This window comes from Canis lupus, chromosome 2, assembly GCF_011100685.1.
Source record: "Canis lupus familiaris isolate Mischka breed German Shepherd chromosome 2, alternate assembly UU_Cfam_GSD_1.0, whole genome shotgun sequence".
Classification (NCBI taxonomy): Eukaryota; Metazoa; Chordata; class Mammalia; order Carnivora; family Canidae; genus Canis; species Canis lupus.
Genome location: NC_049223.1, coordinates 35320309 through 35346954, shown reverse-complemented (window position 1 = coordinate 35346954; position 26646 = coordinate 35320309). Strand labels below are relative to the sequence as shown.

The 26646-nt window shown below is 38.9% G+C and overlaps 2 protein-coding genes across 3 annotated transcripts; both read right to left on the bottom strand.

The window, feature by feature from the left end:
• Positions 1–1722: 1722 nt before the first annotated feature.
• On the bottom strand, positions 1723–17452 carry LOC487172 (protocadherin beta-5). 2 transcript variants are annotated; one of them, XM_038530382.1, is made up of 2 exons: positions 17362–17452; positions 1723–4784 (listed from the first exon to the last, which is right to left on the bottom strand). In XM_038530382.1, the coding sequence occupies exon 2, from the start codon at positions 4743–4745 to the stop codon at positions 2358–2360; it is 2388 nt and encodes a 795-aa protein (XP_038386310.1). In that variant the 5' UTR covers positions 4746–4784; positions 17362–17452; the 3' UTR covers positions 1723–2357. The 2 variants fall into 2 exon arrangements, with proteins under 2 accessions (XP_038386310.1, XP_038386309.1); XM_038530381.1 differs by lacking the exon at positions 17362–17452 and adding an exon at positions 4895–5105.
• LOC100855970 (protocadherin beta-4) lies at positions 14697–20788 on the bottom strand. The gene has a single exon (XM_038530380.1). The coding sequence runs from the start codon at positions 19640–19642 to the stop codon at positions 17255–17257; it is 2388 nt and encodes a 795-aa protein (XP_038386308.1). The 5' UTR covers positions 19643–20788; the 3' UTR covers positions 14697–17254.
• Between the last annotated feature and the right edge of the window lie 5858 nt (positions 20789–26646).

Below are 26646 nucleotides of genomic sequence, written 5' to 3'. Positions count from 1 at the left end.
TGAATATTTTGAGAAAAAGAAAATCAGCCTCTTATAAATAGGAATTGGCCTGGCACTCACAAATACGCCATGATCTTCTCCTGTTGAATATCAACAACTTCACAAACAACATCATTAAAGATCATTGTGATAAGATGGAACAAAACCACAATAAGATGATATCATAATAATGCATAAGTAGTGACAAAAATAAGAACATTGTAAAAAAAAAAGAAGATCAGAGTCCTCTGCCCTGGCTTATTAGAAGTGAATGCTGGTTTTTAAAAAAACAATTACAGCTTTAACTTCACTTTGTTCTTGTCATCTCCTAAATAAAATTCAACAAAAGACCCTATAATAGAATACTCCTGTTCACTGAAAGCATCCAATCCAGGGCTACTTCCTTGCACCCTATGCTAAATCACCTATCACAAGCCCAAAACCTATAGTTCCTTTTTAAGGCACTATTACTAAGGTGACCCATGGTTTCCCAGGATGTGCAGTCTCCCTCATTACAAGTCAATAAACCCAACTTTGTTCTGTGTTCCTGGTGATCTTTGGCTGCAAGGCATTCATAATTTATATGGTCACTAAAGGTGAAATTTTAATATTGATTGTCAGGTTCTAAAACTGATCTACAGACAAGAGGGGGAATTCTTACATGTGGTCATAGAGTAAAAAATGTCATCAACCATGACTATAAAAGTAAAAGTTAATTTGATAGAGGTCTGAAAGTGTAAGGGAGAAAGAGGTAAGAGAAAAAAATAAGAATTGCATTCTATTCTGTTATACAGGTAAATGCAAAGGAATGTTAGTGGGACAATAAATGTTAGTGGAATAATAAATAAGGGTTTCAGTTTGTGCAGGGAAGTACTGGAAAATAGTACTATATGTAAAGGATGGATGAGAAGTTTTAAGTGTGCTGAGTACTAAACAACAGTAGCAATAAATTGAGGAAATTGTTTAAAGTTTATGAAAAATTACAAGCATATTCTTCAGTAATAAAGAAATGAGTAGAAAAGGAACTAGAAATAAAATGTTTTAAAGTTCTTTCCGAAAGGATAAAGTGAAAAACAACACCAAGGGTTGGCAAAAATATGGAGGAACTGGTACATCCAGACCATACTGATAGCAGTGTAAATTGGTACAAACCATTTTGGAAACCTATTTGGAAGTATCTACTAAAAGTAACCATGTGCTTAGTAGGTAAGCAGCAATTCCATCCATAGGTATATACCAACAGAAAGGCATATGCATGTTTGACAAAGGACATGTATGAGAATGTTCAAAGCAGAATTATTCAAACAGAATATTGTGAAATATTCATACAGTGGAATACTATACAGCAACGAGAACAAAACTAAAAATAAAAGCAATATCGCAAACTTCATCAACATAATGTTGAGTGAAAGAAGCCAGACACAAAACAGTTCATATTCTACTATCCTATTTATGTTAATTCAAAACAAGCAAAACCTAAAACATAGTACTGAAAGTCAGGATGTTTGTTATACTTGGGCTGGTAGTGACTTTAAGGAGTAATTTGTGTGGCACCTGAAATGCTAGCAATGTTTCATTTCTTCATCATGATACTGGTACCAAGTATGTTCACTTTCTGAAAACACACTGAGCTGATAGTAGGATTTTTTCCCTTCTCTGTATGTATAATTCTGTAATAAAATGTTTTTTAAAATGTTTGCCAGTGTGAATCAGAGCTAGAAAAGAAGAGTAGATAAAAGATCGTTGCTTTTAAAAAAGATTCATTTATTTAAGAGAGAGAGCGGGAACGGGGCAGAGAGAAAGGGAGAGAGAGAATCTCAAGCAGTCTTCCCAGTGAGCACAGATCCCTACACAGGCAGATCCCAACCCTGAGATCAAGACCTGGGCCAAAATCAACAGTCGGAAGCTTAACCAATGGAGCCACCAAGATCCCCAGAATACTGTTGCTTTTTATCAGATTTTCTCACACATTACATTTGTTATCATGTGCATGTATTTCTTTGAAAACAAAATTATGTTAAAACATTTTTATTTTGGCTATTTGGCATCAAAAACATTAGAGTGTAATGAAACAATGGATAGAATACAGAGAAAAACAAGATCTGATTTCATTAAAATAGTTCATCCTGACAAATACCATCAGGAGCAAACAATTCAGAAAAAAACTGCATGCGTAGATTTGGGTGGCACTGTATAAATAAATGCAATGACATAGAATTCAGTTTTCCAAAACTGTACAAGATGAAGTTCAAAGGAAAATTCACTACGAAAAAGACATCATACCTGGAGGTGGGGTTTTTCTCCATGACGCTCTCAAACTTGGTCTTTGGGGGGAAATTAGAGATAAATGACAAAACTCACGGCATTATGACTGATCTCTAATTGAATCCAAAACTATTCCGGAAGGTGGTGCTTTCCTCTATTTCTTCGCCAGAGCCATGGGGTGAAAATTTGGGAATAACAGGCTTCAAGAATTTGAACTCGCTGGTCCCAGTCCCTCCCGCCAGACACACCTCGTACCGGTAGCTCTGGGACAGGGTCCCCGCGCCGCTGACGTCCACCAGGTGGCCCGGAAAGTGGCCCTCGGGCACCGCGCAGCCACCCCCCGACGCCGCCCCGCTCCTCCTGCACAGCCGCACCGCCACGAACGCCAGCGCCGAGCACAGGAAGAGCGACGACACGGACGCCAAGGCGATGACCAGGTAGACGGTGAGCGGGTCGGCCCGGGCCTCGGCCGCCGCCACGTCCGGCAGCGGCAGGTAGGGCTGCGAGAAGCCGTCCACCAGCAGCACGTGCAGCGTGACGCTGGCCGACAGCGGCGGCTCGCCATTGTCCTTGACCAGCACCAGCAGCCTGTGCCTGACGGCGTCGCGCTCGCTCAGCAGCCGGGCCGTGCGCACCTCGCCGTTGTGCGCCCACACGCCGAACAGCCCGGGCTCCGTGGCCTTGAGCAGCTGGAACGACAGCCAGGCGTTCTGGCCCGAGTCGCCGTCCACCGCCACCACCTTGGTCACCAGGTAGCCCGCCTCGGCCGCCCGCGGCACCAGCTCGGTGCAGGGCGCAGAGCCGTTCTGCAGCGGGTACAGCACGAAGGGCGCGTTGTCGTTGTCGTCCAGCACCAGCACGCGCACCAGCGCCTGGCTGCTCAGCGCGGGCGAGCCGCGGTCGGCCGCGCCCACGCGGACCTCGAAGGCCTGCAGCGCCTCGTAGTCCAGGGACCTGAGCGCGAACAGCTGCCCGTTGTCCGCGTTGATGGACACCAGCGAGGCGAGCGGCAGGTGCGGGTCCCGGGGCGGCAGCAGCGAGTAGGTGACCTGGGCGTTGGCGCCCGCGTCTCTGTCGGTGGCGCTCACGGTGCCGATGTGCAGGGCGGGGCTGTTGTTCTCGCGGACGCGCAGGGTGTAGGTGGTCTGGCTGAAGGCGGGGGCGTTGTCGTTGACGTCGGAGACCGTCACGGTGATGTTGTGCTGGGTTTTCAGCCTGGGGGTCCCCAGGTCACTGACGGTGATCGTGATGTTGTACTCCGCCTGGCTCTCTCTGTCCAATGGTCTCTCCGTAACTAGGGTGTAAAAGTTCTTGAATGTGGGTTTCAGGAGAAAGGGGAGATCGTTCTGGATGGAGCAAACCATCCTACCATTGTCTCCAGAGTCTGGATCAGAAACACTGAAAACAGCCACTACAGTCTCTGGTGAGTTTTCTGGGGTAGAGCTCGCAAGCGTAGACATGGTAAGTTCAGGGGCGTTGTCATTCACATCCACAACCTCTATAGCTACGGTGCATTTTCCTGAAAGACCCCCGCCGTCCGTGCCTGCAATTTCCACATTATAGTGTCGAGTTGCCTCAAAATCCAATGCCTTTGTCAGACGAATTTCTCCTGTAATTTCATCTATTACAAATGGTTGAGTAACTTCATCGCCTTGGAATAGAGTGTAGACAACATTCCCATATGCTCCTTCATCTAAATCTTGGGCAGAGACAGCGACAACCAAGGAGTTTAGGGGGCTGTTCTCGGGGATCTGTACCTCATAGAGCGACTGTAAGAACTCAGGGGCATTATCATTGATGTCCACGACTTCAATGCGGACTGCCGTGGTCCCAGACCTGGGCGGAGCCCCACCATCCAGCGCCGTGAGGGTTAACCTGAACTCAGACTGCTCCTCCCGATCCAGCGCTTTGTCCAGCAGGAGCTCTGGGTATTTTCTGCCATCTCCGCGATTACGAGTGACAACGTGAAAATGGGAATTTGAGCTGATTGTGTAGTTCTGCACAGTATTGATACCTATGTCTAAGTCCTGAGCTATTTTCAAAGGAAATATGGTCCCTGGCTGAACGATCTCTGGGATTTTTAGAAGCATTTCCTTGTCTAGGAACTCTGGGGAATGGTCATTTATATCTGTAAGCTGCAGATCAGCCTGAAAAAACTGCACCGGGTTTTCCAGTAATAACTGGAAATACAGTATACAGGGATCGGTCGCCGCGCACAGAACCTCCCGGTCTAGTTTTTCATATAGCAGTAAATTCCCGGTTTCCATATCCAGCTGCAAGAGCTGTCTGTTTCCTTTGTAATGGATTCGCGCGCCCCGAGTAGTCAGTTCCCCCACCCTGAGCCCCAGGTCTTTTGCCAGGTTGGCCACAAAGGAGCCACTTTCTGTTTCTTCTGGCATGGAATACCTAATTGCGTCAGAGCCAGCCTCCCACAAAAGCAACAATATAGCAAGAAAGATAACTTGCCTTTTCTGTGGCGTTTTTGTTAGCGCAGTCTCCATTGCTCAGACCCAATTCAAGAAGATGCAGTTTCTTCAAGTCTGTATGCAATCAACCCAGATGATTTGGTTAAATAACCTCGATTTAGATATTTCTGACTGACTTGCCTAGAATGATGTCTTCTCTGAAGATATCTGCCCCTAGATCTTACCTAAAATGCCTCCTTTTTCTAGGAAGCGCTCATTGTTCTGATTCCCAGCTTAATGGCGTCGCGGAGAGCCACGGAGCCTTTCGTTCAGACTGCTAGCCTGCAGCGCCACCAGGCGTCCTTATTCACTATGGCACATTGTATTTGCCATTTCGTTCCAAATTGTGACTGGTATGGAATCAAAGTTCTCATTAATCACAGAAGTGCACCTGATAGTGTCTCCAATTCTTAGATATTGGAATTTCTATTTTTTATTTTTATTTATGTATTTATTTATGATAGTCACACAGAGAGAGAGAGAGAGAGGGGGGCAGAGACAAAGGCAGAGAAGCAGGCTCCATGCACGGGGAGCCCGACGTGGGATTCGATCCCGGGTCTCCAGGATCGCGCCCTGGGCCAAAGGCAGGCGCCAAACCGCTACGCCACCCAGGGATCCCAGATATTGGAATTTCTAAATAAATATTTGTTGAGTTAACTTAATGTGAAACAATACTTTTCAGAACAAGCAAAAATGATGTATTAGTGCTCCTCATAAAATACATCTTGAAAAGAAACTCCTGGGGATCCCTGGGTGGCACAGCGGTTTGGCGCCTGCCTTTGGCCCAGGGCGCGATCCTGGAGACCCGGGATCGAATCCTACATCAGGCTCCCGGTGCATGGAGCCTGCTTCTCCCTCTGCCTATGTCTCTGCCTCTCTCTCTCTGTGACTATCATTTAAAAATTTAAAAAAAGAGAAACTTCCTCTTGTGGGTTTCTTATTTGATTACATTCAAGAAATAAGTGATAACTGATGTTCACAAAAGTTTACAAGTTTACAAAAGTTATTTTCATTTTTAAATATAAAATATCAGAAAAGGGTACAAATTATAAGTGTAAATTCACTACATTTTCAGGAAGTGAACACACTCCTATTAAGTGGAAACTAAATTAAAACTAAAATGTTACCAAAACCCTAAGAAGCTACCATCTATTTTTGTCTGGAAATTACCCTCCCCACTAATGGTAAGCATGCTTCTGACTTCTATTATCACAGATTTTTCTCTTTTTTTTAACTGTTATACAGATGGATGTATGTAGTATTTCTCTTTTATGCTGGCTCCTTTGACTCAACATTATGCTTTTTAAATTCATCTATTATATCTTTTCCTGATTTATTTTATTCTCAGTGCTTTATATTATTCTATTGTATGACTGTACTACTATTTATCTATTCTCCAGTTGATTCATATTGGGGATATTTTAGATAATGCTACTATGAAAATTCTTGTACATGTCTTTTGGTATCTATGTGAGCATTTATGTTGAATATATTCCTAGGAGTTAGACTTCTGAATGCAAAAATGTGCACATATATTTAGCTTAGAAGATACTGCAAAAGTTTACAAATGTGGTTTTACTGAAACCAGTAAAGAATGACAGTTCTAGTTGCTCCATGTCCTTGTCAACATTTGATATTGTCTTTTAATTTTAACCACTCTGATGACTGTGTGGTGACTGTATATTGTAACTTTAATTAGCATCTCCCTTATTAAATTGAACACTTTTTAAAACACGTTTAATGGCCATTAGGGTACATTCTTGTGAAGTTGCTTGTCTTTTGTCTATTTACAGCATTTACCTTTTTTTCTTATAAATCTTTAGAAGTTCCTTATATATGCTGAGTATAAGTACTTTTTCATAAGTATTTATTGAAAATATCTTCTCCCATCCTATGGCTTGGATTTCAGCTCTCTTGGGCTATCTTTGATGAACAAAACTTATTTTTGGTCTAATTTATCAATATTTTTCATTTATTGTTGGGACGTGTGTTCCCTTTAAAACTTCGCATACATCCCATGTGAAAATATTCTTGAATTTTTAAAAAATCAGTTCCTTTACTTTTCATATTTAGAGCTTTAGTCTTCCTGAATTTGATTTTCTTTCATATGAATGGGGTTAGGGTTACCTTATTTTTTCATAAAAATATCCAAATGACTTTGCACTATCTATTGCAAAGAAGATCCATTCCTCATCATTTCTGAGGTGTCATTTTTGTTATAAGTCAGTCTTTTAAGACTCTTCTCTTAATTTTTCTCTTCGTTTATCCTGCAATATCATATTGTCTTAATAACTGTATCTTTATTTTTTAAGATTTTATTTATTTATTCATGAGAGACACACAGAGAGAGAGGCAGAGACACAGGCAGAGGGAGAAGCAGGCTTCAGGCAGGGAGCCTGACGTGGGACTTGATCCGGGGTCTCCAGGATCACACCCTGAGCCAAAGGCAGGCACTAAACTGCTGAGCCACCCAGGGATCCCCATAACTGTATCTTTATAATAGGCTTTACTATATGATAGGTAAGTCCTTTGGGGGGGGGGAGTTACTATTTATGTATGACAAATACCCTATATCCTGATCCTCTCTGGTCAGTTGGTTGAAATGATGTTGGCTTGGCGAGTCTGAGGATGGAGCATCTGACTCACTCAACTTGTGAATGGCCCCACAGCTAAAGTAGGTGCTAAACTGGCTGTTGAACCTGCTTCTCACCTACTCTATCTCCCCCCACGTTCATCTGGGTGGACGCGTGGTTGTCCGCACAGATGATATGGTTGCTAATGGAGTATTTCTGCGGTAAGTACAGGTCCAGTCGCTCTGCTTGTTGAGAGCGCCACCTGCTGCCACCACCATGAGCGCCAGCACAGAAAGAAGTCCTTCACTTTTATTCATTTTCTTCAAGATGGTTTGGGTTTGTATTGTTCCTTTGTATTTCTATATAGACTTTAGATTTGGCTTGTAGATTTTCACAAAGAAATCTGCTGAAATTTTGCTTAGGATTTTATTCCATCTATAGATTGATTGGAAAGAAATGACATGGAGAATGGTGAAAACTAACAAGACAGGAAACAACAAATGTTGGAGAGGATGTGGAGAAAGGGGAACCCTCTTGCACCATTGGTGGTAATGTGAACTGGTACCATAACTCTGGAAAACTGTGTGGAGGTTCCTCAAAGAATTAAAAATAGAGCTACCCTAAGACCCAGCAATTGCACTCCCAGCAATTTCACTACTGGGGATTTACCCCAAAGATACAGATGCAGCAAAAAGCCAGGACACCTGCACCCCAATGTTTATAGTAGCAATGTCCACAAGTGCCAAACTGTGGAAGGAGCCTCAGTGTCCATCGAAAGATGAGTGGATAAAGAAGATGTGGTATATATATATATATGCAATGGAATATTACTCAGCCATTAGATATGACGAATACTTACCATTTGCTTTGACGAGGATGGAACTGGAGGGTATTATGCTGAGTGAGGTAAGTCAATCGGAGAACTGACATATTCCCAACACTGAGTCTTCCAACTACTGAAAGTTATATATGCCTCTATTTTAGATTTTTAACTTGTCTCAATATTTTAGTTTTTCAGTATGTCTTACACATATTGTTAGATTTGTTTCCAGATATTTGATTTTAAAAACTATTGTAAATGATATTCAAAATCTTACATTTTATTATTTTTATTGTTATTGAAAATACAATTTATATCTGTATGCTACCTTATATCCAGTGGAACTGCTGATTTCATTTATTAATCCTAATTGTCAATAGATTCTTTATGACTTTTTTTTATATACAAGCATATCATTTAAAAAGAGACATTTTCTTTCTCCCCTTTCAATCATTGAAATATCCCTCTCAATTTCAATCTCTCCTTTTATTTTTTCTTTACCTTATTTCACTGGTTAGGACCTATGGTATAATACTGAAGTGAAATAGCAAAAGCAGGCATCCTTGTCTTATTCTTGATAACTAAGGGACACTTCAATAATTTACTGTTAAAGATAATTTTTCCTGTGGGTTTTATTTTATTTATTTATTTTTAAATATTTTATTTATTCAAGAGAGACAGAGAGAGAGGCAGAGACACAGGCAAAGGGAGAAGCAGGTTCCATGCGGGGAGCCCGATGTGGGACTGGATCCCAGGTCTCCAGGATCAGGCCCTGGGCTGAAGGCGGTGCTAAACCACTGAGCCACCTGGGCTGCCTTCCTGTGGGTTTTAAAATACAGTCTGAATGTTCCCTTCTATCTTCAGTTTGCTAAATACTTTACTATGAACATGTGCTGAATTTCATTAAAAGACTTTTTTTGTATCCATTGAGATTATCATATTATTTTTTTCTTTATCTGTTCATGTGATTATTTTAATTTTCAAATATTAAACTGGATTTGCATCTTTAACACATTTTTCTCATAATCTACTATTTCCTTTTTATATATTTCTGAATTTTATTTGCCAATGCTTTGTTTAGAGTTTTCCCATCTGTGTTTATAAAAGAGATAGTCCTGTGCTTTTCCTCTCATAATGTCTTACTCAGGTTTGGATGTCATAACCCATTGAAGTTATGCTGGCACCCAAATGATTTGGGAAATATTTCCTATTTTTCTATTGTCTGAAAGAGTCTGCAAAAACTGGTGTTAGTTTTTCTATAAGTATTTTGGAAGAATTCACTAGTGTGTATTGGAGTGGCAAGGTTTCTTTAATAACAAGTTTAATTTACTTAATAGATATGCCTAATCAGATTTTATATTTCTTCTTCCTTCAGTTTTAGTATATTGTGTTTTTCAAAGATGTTTTCCATTTTACATAAATTGTCAGATTTATTGGCACAAGGTTGTTTATCATATCCCTTTTTATTTTTTTAATATATGTGGGATTGGTAGTGATGTTCCTTTTTTATTCTTGATATTGGTAATTGGTGTTTTTTTCCTTCTTGATTAGCTTTACTAAGAGGTTTTCTTTTAAAGAGTTTATATATTTATTTGAGAGAGAGATAGAGAGAGGGCAGTTGTAGTGGGGAGGGAGAGAGAGAGAGAGAAAGAATCTGAAGCAGACTTGGGGCTAAGCACAAGCCTGATGTGGTGAAGCTGGATCCCAGGACCCTGAGATCATGACCTGAACCAAAACCAAGAATCTGATCCTTAACCAAATGAGCCACCCAGGCACCACATTATGAATTTTTCATTTTTATGAATCATTACAAAGAGGCAACTTTTAATTTTACTGATTTTCTGTATTGTTTTTGTCATCTATTTGTTTATATATATGTTTTTTCCTTCTTTATTTGTATTTGATTTGTTCTTTTTCTAGCTTCTTCAGAGGAATCTTGGATTATTTATTTTTAATCTTTCTTAACATGTAGATTTAAAGTTTTAAAATTTCCTTCTAAGTCCTGTTTTTATGTAGCAAATCTTAATTTTTACCCAGTTCAAAATATATGGAAATTTCTGCTATGATATTTTCTTTGACCCATGTATTATATTATTTCCTTTTGTAGTATTTGGGGATTTCTTGCTATTTTTTTATATTTTTATTTTTAATTTCATTTCACTTTACTTCAAGTAGGCTCCACATCCAGTGTGGAGCCCAACACAGGGCTTGAACTCACCACTGTGAGAAAAAGACCTGAGCTGAGATCAAGACTTGGACACTTAACTGACTGAGCCATCAAGGTGCCTCCTTGTTATATTTTTAATTCTGTCTAAATTCCACTGTCAAAAAGCATACTCTGAGTCATTTCAATTCTTTTAAAATTTTTGAGGCTTGTTTTTTACCTAGAATATGGATAATTTTGATATAGTTCATATGCACATAAAAATAATGTGTATTCTCCAGTGTGCTGTGTATGTCACTATTCCAATATGATTATTGTGTTGCTCAGATTTTTAATATTCTTGGTGTTTGTATGTTTGTGTATATATGTCTTCTTATTCTATCAGGAATCATGAGTTATAGTAAGTCTACTATGATTGGATTTATCTATTTATATTCTCTCAGTTTAACTTAAGTATTTTGTATCATATGGGCATATATTCAGTCTTAGAACTGACAAAATGCTGGTAGATTTACTTCTTTATCATTATGAAACATCTCTTTTTCTCTGCCTATAATGCATCTTTCCTCAAGGTTTCCTTCGTTCTATATGAGTACAGCTACACTAGGTTTATTTTGGTTTATCTTTTCCTGTTTTTTTAACTTTCTTTTTTTTAAGATTTTATTTAATCAACACAACCTGAAACCTAAAAATCCTGCCCTCAAACCATTTCCCCAGCACTGACACTGGGATCTCCATCTTCCCTTTCTTTCCAACGGGATATTTTTGTACCAATATCAATTCCTTTCTCTGTGCTTTCTCTATTTTAGAGACACACCTGGGTGGCTCAGTGGTTGAGCATCTGCCTTTGGCTCAGGTTATGATCCCAGGGTCCTGGGATGGAGTCCCACTTTAGGCTCCCTAAAAGGAGCCTGCTTCTCCCTCTGCCTGTGTCTCTGCCTCTCTCTGTGTCTCTCATGAATAAATAAATAAAATATTTTTAAATTAAAGATATGGTATACAAGAGAATATTATTCAGCCATGATAAAGAAGGAGACTCTGACATTTGTGACAATGTGGATGGATTTTGAGGGCATCATGCTAAGTGAGATAAATAAGACAAGAACTGTACGGTATCTCTTATATGTTGAAGCTGAAAAAGTAGAAACAGAGAGTAGAATGAGGTGGATAAATGGGGAGATGTTGGTCAAAGGGTACAAATTTCCAGTTTTAAGATGAATGAGTCCTGGGGATCCAATGCACAGCATGGTGACAACAGTTAATACTGTATCAGATACTTAAATATTCTCACCAGAAAAAAAATCCCAGAAATTATGTAACATAATGGACGTGTTGAGGAACTTTATTGTGGTCATTATTTCTCAACATCTATGTGTGTCAAATCATCACTGTGTACCTTCAACTTACACAATGTCAATGATATATCTCAATAAAGCTGAAAATTTTTGAAAGAAAAAAATACTTTATTTGCTTATTTGAGAGAGATCATAGAGGGAGAGGAAGAGGGAGAAGCAGACTTGCCACTAAGCAGAAAGCCCAATGTGGTTCGATCCCAGGACCCTGAGATCATGACCTGAGTTGAAGGCAGACATTTAACCAAATGAGTTACCCAGGTGTCCTTATTTTTTTTAGCTCTCAATCTTTTTATTCTATCTCACACAAACACACATTATTATGACAGCATATACAATAGTTGAACTTTTCTTAAACCTAGTGTGAGAATTTTTGGTTGCTTAATGTGATTATTACTTAATCTAATCACAATTACTGTAATATTTGATAATTCTCCATTTATATTTACCATCTTTTTTTTCTATTTGTCCGTAAACTTTCATTTTTTTGGATTATTCAGACATTTATTATTTTTCATTTTCCTTCAGTTAGTTTTTTAGTTAATCTTGTAGTAATTATCCTACAGATTAAACATGAATCTTTGATCTATAAGAGTCTAATACAAATATTTTAATTTTTACAACTTCCATAATAATGCTTAGAACTCATTAACCAGGGGCAACTGAGTGGCTCAGTCAGTTAAGCGTCTTCCTTCAGCTCAGGTCAAGATCCTGGGAGCCTGCATTGAGCTCCTCACTCAGCAGGGAGTCTGCTTCTCCCTCTGCCCCTCCCACTTCTCATGCTCTCTCTCTCAAATAAATAAATAATATCTTTATTTAAAAAACCTCACTGGGCAGCCCGGGTGGCTCAGTGGTTTAGCGCCGCCTTCAGCCCAGGGCCTGATCCTGGAGACCTGGGATCGAGTCCCACATTGGACTCCCTGCATGGAGCCTGCTTCTCCCTCTGCCTGTGTCTTTGCCTCTCTCTCTCTCTGTCTCTCTTGAATACATAAATAAAATCTTAAAAAAAAAAAACACCTCACTAACTGTATCTATACCATCTTCGTTTTCAATTATTGTCATGAATTTAAATTTTGTATATATTTTAAATCCTTTAAGAAACTGCTATTTTTGCCTTGTATGGTTACTATTAATCTATATTTACCCTCTTCATTTCTTGCTGCAAGTCTGATTCCTTTAGGACTTTTCCCTCTGCCCAATGAATTCTACTGAAAGTATTTCTTTTAGTGCAGATGTGATTGTGATTAATTCTCTTGGTTTTTATTTGTTTGAAAACCTTATTTTTGAAGGATATATTTTCTGGTAATATAAGCATCTCCTTGACTCTGGTCTTCAGCATCTTTCCTATGGTATGTCTAGATGTACTTTGTATTTTATTTCTCTTGATTGGATTTCCTCAAGCATCTTGAATAGTAAAGGATTTTCACAAATTTTGGAAAATTCTTGGTCATTATCTCTTCAAACATTTCTTATTCTTTATTCCTAGTATCGCCTCTCCTTTTAAGATTACAACCATATGTGTGTTCATTTTTCATTATGTCTCACATGTCACTAATGTTCTTTTCTGTATTTTTCATCATTTTTTCCTATGCTTCTATTTGGATATTTTATATTGGCCTATCTTGCTTTCACTAATCCTGTGTTCCTTTATGTCTACTAAGTCATAAACTATTTAAATAGTTTTTAATTTCAGATATTATATTTTTCAGTTCTGTTTAATTTCCATTTTAATTTCAATTCTCTCGTGAAATTCTCTTTTATTTATTTTCTTTATTCCTTATTTGTAACTTATTGGTCATACTTATTTTACATCACTGTCAGTATATTTTAGTATCTATTTCTCTTTTGGGTCATTTGTATTGTCTATTATCTTCTCCAGGTTTTATTCATGTGTCAACCAGTTTTTTGTACGTGTACTTAGGAGTTTTTTTATTGAATGCTGAATATCTATGTAAAAAGCTGTCCAGGATCTAGGTGATATTATCTTCTTCCACAAAGAGTTCACCTTTTCCTCCATTAACTTGATAGAGTCATGTCTAATCAAATTTCCTTAATCCAAATAGGCACCATGTATAGTCAAGGTGCTTTGCAGTCCTGATAAGCACCTAACACTCCAGAATGATCAGTTGAGAACTCAGTGTATTTTCTACGGCCTCTTAACCATGGCAGGTTCTAAACCCTAGTCTTCATGTATCAAGACTATCAAAACTGACTCTGCTGTTCAGAGATGTTTTACTTAGGCTTTTAGTTTTCTTCCCTGGAATATCCTTGAATTTGACAAGTGTCTTGGAGGGGAAAAAGTAGCCATGAGCTTGCATCTTCCAGTCTGCCAATGGCTACTGAAGTTAGCCATTTTTCTGGCCCTAGCAGGAGCCTTCTGTCTGTTCTAAGAGCTAGCAAACTTCTGCAGGGCAAATTGACTATAGAAGTCAGTTCACAACTCCAAGAAATCTTGGCTCTTTGAGTTCTTATTATATCATCTGCTATCTGTTGCTTCAAACAGATAATTTCTGACTTTTAATAAGTTTTTATGTGTGTTTCTGCTGTTAGGTAATCCATCCATTCTACCTAGAAGCAGACTTCCACCAAATAAGTACATAACTTTTATTTTGTTTTTTTAAGATTTTATTTATTTATTCATGAGGGACACACAGAAAGAGTGAGAGGCAGAGACATAGGCAGAGGGAGAAGCAGGCTCCATGCAGGGAGCCTGACATGGGACTCAATCCCAGGTCTCCAGGATCACGCCCTGGGCTGAAGGCGGCGCTAAACCACTGAGCCACCAGGGCTGCCCAGTACATAACTTTTAACCTCAGATTGTTTAAAATCTGTATTTTGTAATTTTCAGTAGTAAAGGAAGAGGGGGTTTTTGAAGTGATGTGGGCCTATACAACGCCTTCAGTAAAATTTCTGCCCCCAAACAGCATATGTTCAACTAACTATGTGCTGTGGCCAAAAAAACAATAAAGAAATTGTAAAAGATATATATATATATATATAAGAAGGATATTAGCTGAGCCTATTGTGTGTGGTAGTCACTTCACAATATATTTAATTCAAAGCATCATTCTGTACACCTTAAATTTACACAGTATGTATTTCAATTATTTCTCAGTAAAACAGGAAAAATGCACATATAACAGAAGCATGTGAGAAAACATAGGATTGAAATGAGCATTATTATCAAGATCTTTGGCCTTCATTGTTTATTTTTGTTTTTGCAACAATAGAATTGGCCTATTTTTCATAAGGTATTCAATCTGCAGATATTATTTGATCACATTTACTACTGAAAAAATCTTTGAAATCATCTTACTTAGAAAATCATTGAATTTCAAAATGTTGATCCATTCTACACCAAAGTCTGGTATACAGAATGATCCATGCATTATTGTAAAGAATGATCTGTGCTTTATGAATACACACAGTAATCCATAAAATAATACAAAAAGTAATTCACAGATTTACACATAAATTCATAAAGGTGGGTTCTGGGTGTTTATTTGGCCAGTCTCATTTGGGCAATTATACAAATTGGACTTTACTGACATAAACAGAAAAAAGGGAACTTGGATTTTGATAATGTTGAAATATACTGTGAAAACTTCAATCACATTTCTCATCACCATACATAAAAGCTATTCATTTAAATAGCCAGTAAATGGAGTAGTCATTAAAGTTTACTACCATATTTATGCCTATATGTACTTGTGTTTAATTTTGTTCTCATTTTTATCACTTTCTCATTTCTTTTTTTTAAACTTTTTTTTAATTTTTATTTATTTATGATAGTCACACAGAGAGAGAGAGAGAAGCAGAGACATAGGCAGAGGGAGAAGCAGGCTCCATGCACCGGGAGCCCGACGTCGGATTCAATACCGGGACTCCAGGATCACGCCCTGGGTCAAAGGCAGGCGCTAAACCTCTGTGCCACCCAGGGATCCCTCACTTTCTCATTTCAATTTTTAGGCTAGATGAAAGCTAAAGGTTATGTTTCAGGAATAACTTAACCAGTAATTTTCCTTTTTATGTCATTATACCCTTAAGAAAAAAAGTAATTCAGGGATAAGTATAAATAATTAAATTCTAGTAGGATGACCCTTCAGATTAAAAATAAATATTTAGATTAAAAAGCAAGCCCTTTAATTGCTCACATTATGCCAAAAGTTCAACTAAGAGGTTTTACACTTATATCCATATAAATTTAGTTGGAAACCACATGATTAGCTGACTTTGCTTATTGAATACAATGTAAAACAATTATACTTCTGATAAGTTCACTTCTTATTTAATTCCTATTTCTATTCTTATTGTCCAAAATGACAAAATAATGCTTATTTCTTATAAATGAAAATTTAGCAGAATTGATAAGCTTACATTAAATACCTCAGAGTACATTGAACAGAAGATAACTTCGACATCAAAAATAAAACATTATTTTGTTGATAAAGGATGTTTATGTCTGCAAAGTAATTTAATTTTTTATTTATTTATTTATGATAGTTACAGAGAGAGAGAGAGAGGCGGAGACACAGGCAGAGGGAGAAGCAGGCTCCATGCACCGGGAGCCCGATGTGGGATTCGATCCCGGGTCTCCAGGATTGCGCCCTGGGCCAAAGGCAGGCGCCAAACCTCTGCGCCACCCAGGGATCCCCTGCAAAGTAATTTAAAATGAAAATTTCCTATCACTCAATAACCTTGAATAGACCTGAAAAGAATAACTGAAACTCAGAAGAAATTCTTTGACCCTTTCGAAAGATGGAGAGAAGCTGCAAGAAAACCAAAAGAAACATATACATTAAATTACACATGAACTTCTATTTATTGGGCAAAATGAAGGACAAGGAGGTATATGATGTCCTTCATATCTTGAATCCTTTGAAAGGATTTAAGGCTTATTTAAGGTTCTGAAATTGTTTTAAAGGATCTTACCAAGCAGTGACTTAGGTTTGTTTAGTGAGCATGATGCCAAATTATGGATTTTTCTCCTCAATTATTACTTATAAATGAGAATAATTTTTAAAATCTAATATTAGTATATATGGAACACACACAAGGTGATAGGTAAGTAACAATCAAAAAATTTTTTTAAATTCTAGTATGGTGTTCACAATAGGAAGTCACAATTTTAGCGTATTAATATTTTAATCAAAATGCATGTTTATGTACAATTTCAGAGAAACAATTAAGTTAAGTTAGATGCTCATGGGTTTTCGGGGACATAACCTGGAGAACAGTCAACAAGGCCTAGGTAGCTAAAAGAATTTCCAACACTCCGAAGATAAAGACAAACATCACAAATATATAGAATGCACGAATACATAAAAGCTTTAAGACATTAAGAAGTTGATTTAAATAAAGTTTTTTCTTACACTACTTGAGTAATTATAGTTATGGAAAGATTAATCATAAGAAAAGGTCAAATATGGAGAATATACATACTCCATAACCAGTGTAACTGAAAATGCGAGTCCAATGAATATTAATCAAAGGAGGAAATTTTAGCACAATCAGGGATATGCATAGTTTTGGAATAGAGATATACATATTTAGACAACAAAATTTATTAAAAGAAAAGCATGGCAATGAGATGTTTACCAAAATTAAGGAGAGGCTGACTTGACCAGATACAATCTTTAACTGAATACGAAGCTATTCCTGCAGTTGGAGTTTTCTTTAATTTCTCTCTCACTGTCCTCAATCAAGAGGTTGGGAAATATCGGTTTCAGAAATTTGAACTCACCAGTTCTAGGGACTCCGGTCAGACAGACGTCATACTGGTAGCTCTGGGACAGGGTCCCCGCGCCGCTGACGTCCACCAGGTGGCCCGGAAAGTGGCCCTCGGGCACCGCGCAGCCACCCCCCGACGCCGCCCCGCTCCTCCTGCACAGCCGCACCGCCACGAACGCCAGCGCCGAGCACAGGAAGAGCGACGACACGGACGCCAAGGCGATGACCAGGTAGACGGTGAGCGGGTCGGCCCGGGCCTCGGCCGCCGCCACGTCCGGCAGCGGCAGGTAGGGCTGCGAGAAGCCGTCCACCAGCAGCACGTGCAGCGTGACGCTGGCCGACAGCGGCGGCTCGCCATTGTCCTTGACCAGCACCAGCAGCCTGTGCCTGACGGCGTCGCGCTCGCTCAGCAGCCGGGCCGTGCGCACCTCGCCGTTGTGCGCCCACACGCGGAACAGCCCGGGCTCCGTGGCCTTGAGCAGCTGGAACGACAGCCAGGCGTTCTGGCCCGAGTCGCCGTCCACCGCCACCACCTTGGTCACCAGGTAGCCCGCCTCGGCCGCCCGCGGCACCAGCTCGGTGCAGGGCGCAGAGCCGTTCTGCAGCGGGTACAGCACGAAGGGCGCGTTGTCGTTGTCGTCCAGCACCAGCACGCGCACCAGCGCCTGGCTGCTCAGCGCGGGCGAGCCGCGGTCGGCCGCGCCCACGCGGACCTCGAAGGCCTGCAGCGCCTCGTAGTCCAGGGACCTGAGCGCGAACAGCTGCCCGTTGTCCGCGTTGATGGACACCAGCGAGGCGAGCGGCAGGTGCGGGTCCCGGGGCGGCAGCAGCGAGTAGGTGACCTGGGCGTTGGCGCCCGCGTCTCTGTCGGTGGCGCTCACGGTGCCGATGTGCAGGGCGGGGCTGTTGTTCTCGCGGACGCGCAGGGTGTAGGTGGTCTGGCTGAAGGCGGGGGCGTTGTCGTTGACGTCGGAGACCGTCACGGTGATGTTGTGCTGGGTCTTCAGCCTGGGGGTCCCCAGGTCACTGACGGTGATCGTGATGTTGTACTCCGCCTGGCTCTCTCTGTCGAGGGGGCTCTCTGTTACCAGGGTGTAGAAATTCTTGAAAGTCGGTTTCAGAAGGAAAGGCAGATTTTCTGGAATAGAGCAAATCATCTTTCCATTGTCTCCAGAGTCTCTATCTCGAATTCTGAAGACAGACACTACAGTCTCAGGAGCATTTTCTGGGATAGAGCTGGTGACTGAAGATATGGTAAGTTCAGGGGCGTTGTCATTCATATCCACCACATATATGACTACAGTGCCTTTTCCAGAAAGGCCTCCTCCATCAACAGCCTCAATTTCCACGTGGTAAGATTTAATTTGTTCAAAATCCAGTTTCTTTGTCAGTCGGATTTCTCCTGTGACTTCATTTATTGAGAAAGTTTGCTTAATTTCATCTGATGCTTGGAACAAGCCATAGGAAACACTCCCGAAGTTTCCAGCATCTGCATCTCTAGCCGAGACACTAAGTACTGGGGAGTCTATTGGGCTGTTTTCCAAGACCTGCACCTCATATGGGGAGTGCACAAACTCTGGAGCATTGTCATTGACGTCCATAATCAGGATTCTCACTGCAGTGGTGCCAGACCTAGGTGGAGACCCACCATCCAGTGCCATGAGGGTTAAGCTGAACTCAGGCTGCTCTTCTCGATCCAGTGCTTTGTCCTGCACCAAATCTGGGTATTTCTTGCCCTCACTATGATTTCGGGTTAGAACATGAAAATGAGAATTGGGGCTGATCGTGTATTTTTGAAGACCATTGCTGCCCACATCCAAATCCTGAGCCAATTTCAACGGAAAGAGAGTCCCTGGCGGGCTGTTTTCCGGTATTTTCAAGAGCATTTCCCTAGTCGGGAATACCGGGGAGTGGTCATTTACGTCCTGGATTGATAATTCTCCTTCAAAAAACTGAACTGGAGTTTCTAGAAATACTTGGAAATGCAGTACACACGGTTCAACGGGGCCACATAGCTCTTCCCTGTCTAGTTTCTCCCTCAAAAGCAAATCTCCAGTCTGACGGTCCAGCTGCAAGCGCTGCTTGTCATCGTCAGACACCACCCGGGCCGACCTGGCTGCCAGTTCCCCAATCCCCAGGCCCAGATCCTCTGTCAGATGGGCTACAAAGGAGCCACTCTCTGTTTCTTCCATCACAGAATAACGAATAGGCTCGCCGCGAGCCTGAGACAAGAACACCATTAAAATAAAGGCCATCACTTGCCTGTTTGGTTGAATTCTCTCTGGTGTCTCCATGTTGGAGACCTGGTGCTTTTATATCCAATCCCTCCTGGGAGCCAGAAAAAGACTGGAGGTATTAAATTCTGATTTCTTGTTTGGTAGAGTCCTCACAAAGTTGCCTTTAATCGTAAGTTCGTTTAGTGTATCGCAGCCCAAACTCGCTAGTAATCCAGCACGGCTGGCAAAGCTTCATGCGTGTATTTTTTCTCTTTGCAACAAAGGAATACGCGAGCTTTTTAGGGCTCTTGATTCAGTCTTAGCCTGCAGCGCCACCCTGCGTCTCGACTTAGAAATTAAAATTCTCATGTCAAAGCATATTTTGGAAGTGTCCAAATGTAAGCTATTTTTAAAAGTGCATAGAACTTTTACAAACTTTTTAATTCCATTAAATTGCATAATCTATAAGGTTACTTCATTATATTGCATAAGATAGAGTAATTAATTATAGGCACAAAGCAAGAGGATAACCTGGTCCCCCACACTCTAATCAGCGGGACTTTACTCCATTTCCCCTTTACATAATCTAACCAGGTGAGATAAGTCCTTATAAAATTATAATTCATAATAGTTAATATTTGTTTATTCCCAAGTATGTGAGGAATTTATGATGATACAAAAGTTTTTAAAGGTGTTTGGTATCACATGGTCTCAAGGAGACTATTTTTTCAAAGGGAAGTTTCTGTGTTCCTATACTGCTACACAAATAGTAGTATTGTTGAATGAAGAAGCATTTCACTTTGTTATGAGTCCTTTTACAGTGTTAACCCACATTAAATTTAGAAGGAAATCAAACAGTATTAGAGTCAGATTCTTAGACCTGGGGAGGAGATCAAAGGAGTTTTACAGATAAGGAAACTGAAGCTCAAAGGATTATAGGACTTGATTACTTGACTATTATCAGAATAATATATAGACAAAATTAAGTGAGTAAATATAAATTTTTTAAGATAAAGGCCTTAAGCTTAAGCTTATTTAGTTAGATAGATACCTATATTTTATAATAAGTTTGCTTCTTACCACTTTTTATGCTTTTTATACCAGATACCATATTCTTCAACCAGCTGACTTGGGGGGAAATAAGAAGCCCTGATTTTTTTTTTATTTTTTAAATTTATTTATGATAGTCACACAGAGAGAGAGAGAGAGGCAGAGACACAGGCAGAGGGAGAAGCAGCCTCCATGCACCGGGAGCCTGACGTGGGATTCGATCCCGGGACTCCAGGATCGCGCCCTGGGCCAAAGGCAGGCGTCAAACCGCTGCGCCACCCAGGGATCCCAGAAGCCCTGATTTTAAAGCATTTTATGGCTCAGCGGTTTAGTGCTGCCTTCAGCCCAGGGCGTGATCCTGGAGACCTGGGATTGAATCCCACATCAGGCTCCCTGCATGGAGCTTGCTCCTCCCTCTGCCTGTGTCTCTGCCTCTCTCTCTCTCTCTCTCTCTCATGAATAAATAAAAAATTTTAAAAAGCATTTTAACCTGTGAACAAAGGGGTCTCAGGCCTTGTCTATTCATATATCATAAAGAGAAGAGACTTATTTATAAAATGAAACTCCAGCGCAGTGTGCAGCTATTGTGATTGTCAATATAATAATTTAACTGAGATTCAGTTAACCAGGTTTGGTTGCAATTAGTACATTGAGTGGAGTACCATTTATCTTTGCACATACAGGGTTTCCCCTCCTTAAATATCTTGCCATTTTATTTAATTACTTAATAATTTATAGTTCATGTTGAATGAATTATTTTAAAGGCAGTTAATAATCTTAGACTCTGAGGGACAGAAAGTATTAGAAAAAATATTTTTGAAAGAGCTTAGATTATAGTAGTCATTCACAAATATCAGATGAATAAATAAATTAATCCACTCTAATGATCGTGTTTCTATTTATATAAGATTATTGCCAGATCATACATTCAGCCATTAACATGTCTGAAAATAAACAGAATTCGCAGAGAACATGCTAAGTATGATTCAGTTAAATTTACTTTGATTCCGGTTCTATTAACTCCTATAAGAGACATAGCAATGGCAGTAATAATAACATTAATACACTTTAGAATTCCTTCATATTAAGGCAAATCAGAGGAGATACAATATATAGGGCCATTAAGTGAAATAAAAATAATAAAACACTGAAAAGAGCAAAAGATAAGAATATTATTTTAGATATAAGTGGAAAACAAATATCTTGGGCAAAACAAAAAGCAAACTGTTTATAATAACCAAGCTCTAATTAGATTCAAGTTAAAGTGTTCAGAACAAAACTCAAACTATATTTTGTTTACTTCTTTCTATATGTTAACATTGAAACAGTGTCGCAAATCATCTCTTTTCATTCCTTTTGTCAATCCAAAGCAAGTGAAATTTAGATAATATTAACACATAGGTGCCTCTATATGCTAGATATTATAAGCATTTACACATATTAATTCATTTTATCCCCCAACCACCCTATGAAGTAGGCACTCTTATTAGCCACATTTTTTAAAGAAATTGAGGCACAGAGAGTTTAAATAACCTGCCCATAATCAAACACCATATGAAATGGCAGAGCTAGGATTCAAACTGTTAGAGTGTGGCTCCAGAATGTATTCTCTTACTCACATAAGTGGGATTGGAGAAGCGAACAACTTTTTAGATAATTTAGATTCATTCTTCAGCCTTGCCTTGGTTACAGAGATATCATGGGTGATATATGTGTTCAACTGTGCAAGTAATATAAGAATCTTTAAAATGGTCTGTCTTCCTAAGGTGGTTACAAAACTTAGAAATTGGAAGAGAAACTAATAGTGTTTTGTTGAGGTCAAGGTAAAAAAAAATAAGAGTGATATATATATATTTTTAAATATATATATATTTTTTATATATATAATGAATATATATATATTTATATATATATATAATGAATTCTCATTATAGCCTTGATTATTGGAGAAAAAGATATCTATGTATAGATCTTTTGAAATGTTATTAGGGTGTAAAGTTAAAAGCAAGTAAGATGACCTAAGAGATTATTCCCCCAAATAAATTGCTAAACCTAGAAAAAAAATCTATTATATTTTACCTGCACAGAGGAGGAGTTAATGATATCAAAGATGATCACTGAAAAACCATTCTATTCTAGTCAGGAAGGTTACATTATCCATTCTGAAGGATTCATACTACAAAATTTACACAAATTTCATCTGACCTGAAATACGACATTTGAAGCATTTTTTCTATGTTGAATATACAAAGAGAGAAGGAATAGTTTTAATTCTTCCCTGGCAAAGTACAAGCAAGAACTTCGAATTTCTTTGAAGGAAAGATCAAAATCATTTCAAAGGAATTTGAACACAAGTAGACCAAAAGTTCAAAATGCAAAATCCATACTCTGGAGTTTTGAATACTCTCACTTGTTTAAAAAAAAAGTGAGAGAATGTTTTTTAAACTTCATGATGACTTGAGGGCTATTTTGTTCTTAACTTGAAGGGGGAGAGTAGAGCAGAAATTAAACATTAATTGTTAAGAGAGATTAATTGGTGAAATAGGAATTAGATTTTAACTAGTATTTTTAGTTCCTTAAATGACACTTATATATAGTATATATACTATAAATAATATAAATATATATAATCAATAGTATTATTTCAAAATATTAAGCTAACGTTAATAATTGGTTAGTATTGATGGTTTATGAATTTTGTTAGGAAGTCTTATAAATTTTTGAGATTTTTCTACTGGATAGATAAATTAGATATATCAGGCTGGCCATTTGAGTGAAATAACTTTAAAGCAAACAATACTGCTCACTGGTAAAAACAAAATAATATCAGTTAAAATTCCAAACTAAACCTATAAGTTATTTTTTAAAATCACATTTATTGGGATGCCTGGGTGGCTCAGTTGGTTAAGTGACTAACTTGATTTTTTTTTTTTTAACTCTTGATTTTGACTCAGGTCATGATCTTAGGGTCATGAGATCGAGCCTGGCATTGGGCTCTGCATTGAGTGTGCAGTCTGCTTAAGATTCTCTTTCCCTCTCTCTCTCTCCTCTGCCCCTCCCCACCTCACAGTCACATGTGTACTCTCTCTCTCAATAAATAAACAAAATCACATTTATTGAAACGCGACTTTAGAAAGTAGATATCTGAATAATTCAATTTTGGCTTGAGAAATTCATGATAGAATCTAAGATAATTTCTAATAATTCCTTATAGTATATACCAAATAAAAAGATAGTATTGGTATGTTTAATGTATCAGGATGTTCAAATATCTAATGTCTGACTAATAATACATCTTTAAACTCAGGAAGTATGAGTCCTCCAACTCTGTTGTTCTTTTTCAAGATTGTTTTGTCTCTTCTGGGTCCCTTGCATTTTCTTATGAATTTTAGGGTCATTTGCCAATTTCTGCAAAAACATAACAAAACCAAAACCCCAAAACAAAACCAGCTGGGATTTTGATAGGGATTGCATTGAGTCTGTAGACCAATTTGAGAGGTATCACCATCTCAATAATATTGAATCTTTCAATCAGTGAACACTTTCCATTTACTTAGGTCTTCTTTAATTTCCCTCAATGATGTTTTGTTGTGCTCAGGGTAAAGTCTTGTACTTATTTTGTTAAATTTGTTCCTAAGCATTTTATTCTTTTTGATGCTATCATAAATGGTTTTAATTTCTTTTTTGAATTGTCCAATGCTAATGTATAGAAATACATTTGAGGGACACCTGGGTGGCTCAGCGGTTAAGTGTCTGCCTTTGGCTCAGGTCGTGATCCTGGATCAAGTCCTACATCAGGCTCCCTGCATGGAGCCTGCTTCTCCCTCTGCCTGTGTCTCTGCCTCTCTCTCTCACTCTCTCTCTCTCTCTCTGTGTGTCTCATGAATAAATAAATAAAATCTTTTTTAAAAAAGAAATACATTTTATTTTTAAAGATTATTTATTTATTTAGAGAGTGGGCATGGGGAGGTAGGAGGGTAGAAAAGGGGCAGAGGGACAGAGAGAGAGAGAGAAAACAGATTCCTCACTGAGCCAGGAGGCCAGTGTGGGGTTCCATCCCAGGACCCTGAGAGCATGACCTGAGCTGAAATCAGGAGTTGAACATTCAACCAACCCAGCCACTCAGGCGCCCCTCCTTAGGATGTTCTTTATACAAGATCATGTCATCCACAAAAATACTTTTAATTCTTTTTTTAATACTTTTAATCCTTAATTTACAATCTGATTTATTTTCTTTTTCTTGCCTAATTGCCCTGGCTAGATTTCCAGTACAATATTAAATAAAGTAGTGGGAGGAAACATCATTGTCTGTTCCTCATCTTTGGGAGAAAGTCTTTTACCATTAAATATGAAGTTAGCTGTGGGTTTGGGTTCTTATTATTGCCCTTTATCAAGTTGAGGACATTTCCTATTCTTCCTAGTTTATTGAGTGTTTTTATCATGAAAGGTGTTGAATTATGTTAAGTGCTTTTTCTGTGTAAATTGAGATGATTGTATCATTTTTCCTTTTTTGTTAATAAGGTGTATCATACTAATTGATTTTCATATTTTATTTTATTTTTTAAAAAACAACACTTTAGTTTTTAAAGATTTTATTTACTTATTCATGAGAGACACAGAGAGAGAGGCAGAGATGTAGGCAGAGAGAGAGGCAGGGTCCCTGAGGGGAGCTGGATGAGGGACTCAATCCCAGGACCCTGAGATCATGCCCTGAGCTGAAGGCAGATGCTCAACCACTGAGCCACCCAGGCACCCCTGGTTTTCATATTTTAAACCAACTTTGAATTTCTGGGATAAATTCTACTTGATCATGCTGTATAATTCCTTCTATATGTTGCTGGAGTCAGTTTGCTATTTTGTTTATAATTTTTGCATCTATATTCATAAGGAATATGGTATATAGTTTACTTGTATTATCTTTGTTTTTAGCATCAGGATAATACAGAGCCCATAGAATGAATTGGGAAATGACCCCTGCTCCTCTTTTTATAATTGGATTTGTGAAGGACTGGTGTTAGTTTTTTAAGCATTCAGTAGAATTCTCATCCAGGAACTTTCTTTATGGGAAGTTTTTTTTTTTTTATGGGAAGTTTTTGATTACTGATTAAATCTGCTTGAATAGGATAAGACATCTAAGATGAAAAAAATCCATTTCCCCAGAGATAAAAAATTTAGGCACAAAGAAACCCCACTTCAAAATGACAATATTTAGACAACATAGTTTTAATTTTTTATAAACTGCCAATTGTTTTAGAAGTTGAATTTCTCATCAAAGCTCTTCCTCATAGACAATCTATATTAGCTGGAGACAACTGACTTCAGAAATCTGAACCCATTTGTCTCTGACATTCCAGTCAGAAACCTCTCACATTAATAGTTCTGCAACTAAGTCCCAATGATGTTGACATCTCCCAAAGGCTCAAAAAAATGGTATTATGAGCAGTAGTCCACTGAAGGTTCCCTGTTCATCCTCCACAACTGAACATCATTGAATAGGAGCAGAGAATTGAAGAAGAAGATGGCTGAGTCAATTCAGTGATCATGAGGACAGAGAATCTATCAGATGAGTACACGTCTGAGGAGGTTCAGTGAATGACAGTGAATGAGGAGGTTCAGGCTGGGAAAGGTCCTAGACCATGTCAAATAGAGGTGGCTTCTAGTCCTTAATAACAATAGCTTGTGCCTGGCTGTGACTATCAGTCTAGAGCCTAGATATGCTTCACTGCTCCATACTTACAGGTTGTGAGCCCACATGCTAAACATCAAGTACTATGAAGCTTTGCATCATTATTATAAAGATCCTGAGTTCTAACTCACATTGCCATCCAGATTACCACCGTGTTCTATGTGGCACCAGCTCAGTGCATAAATATTTGCAGCAAGTTTCCTTGGTCATCTAGCACTACCATGTGCAACACTGTAGAGCATGCAACTCTTGATTTTGGGTAGTGAGTTAGAGCTCCATGCTAGGTATAGAAATTACTTTAAAAACATAAAGAATTGGGGATTCCTGGGTGGCTCAGTGGTTTAGC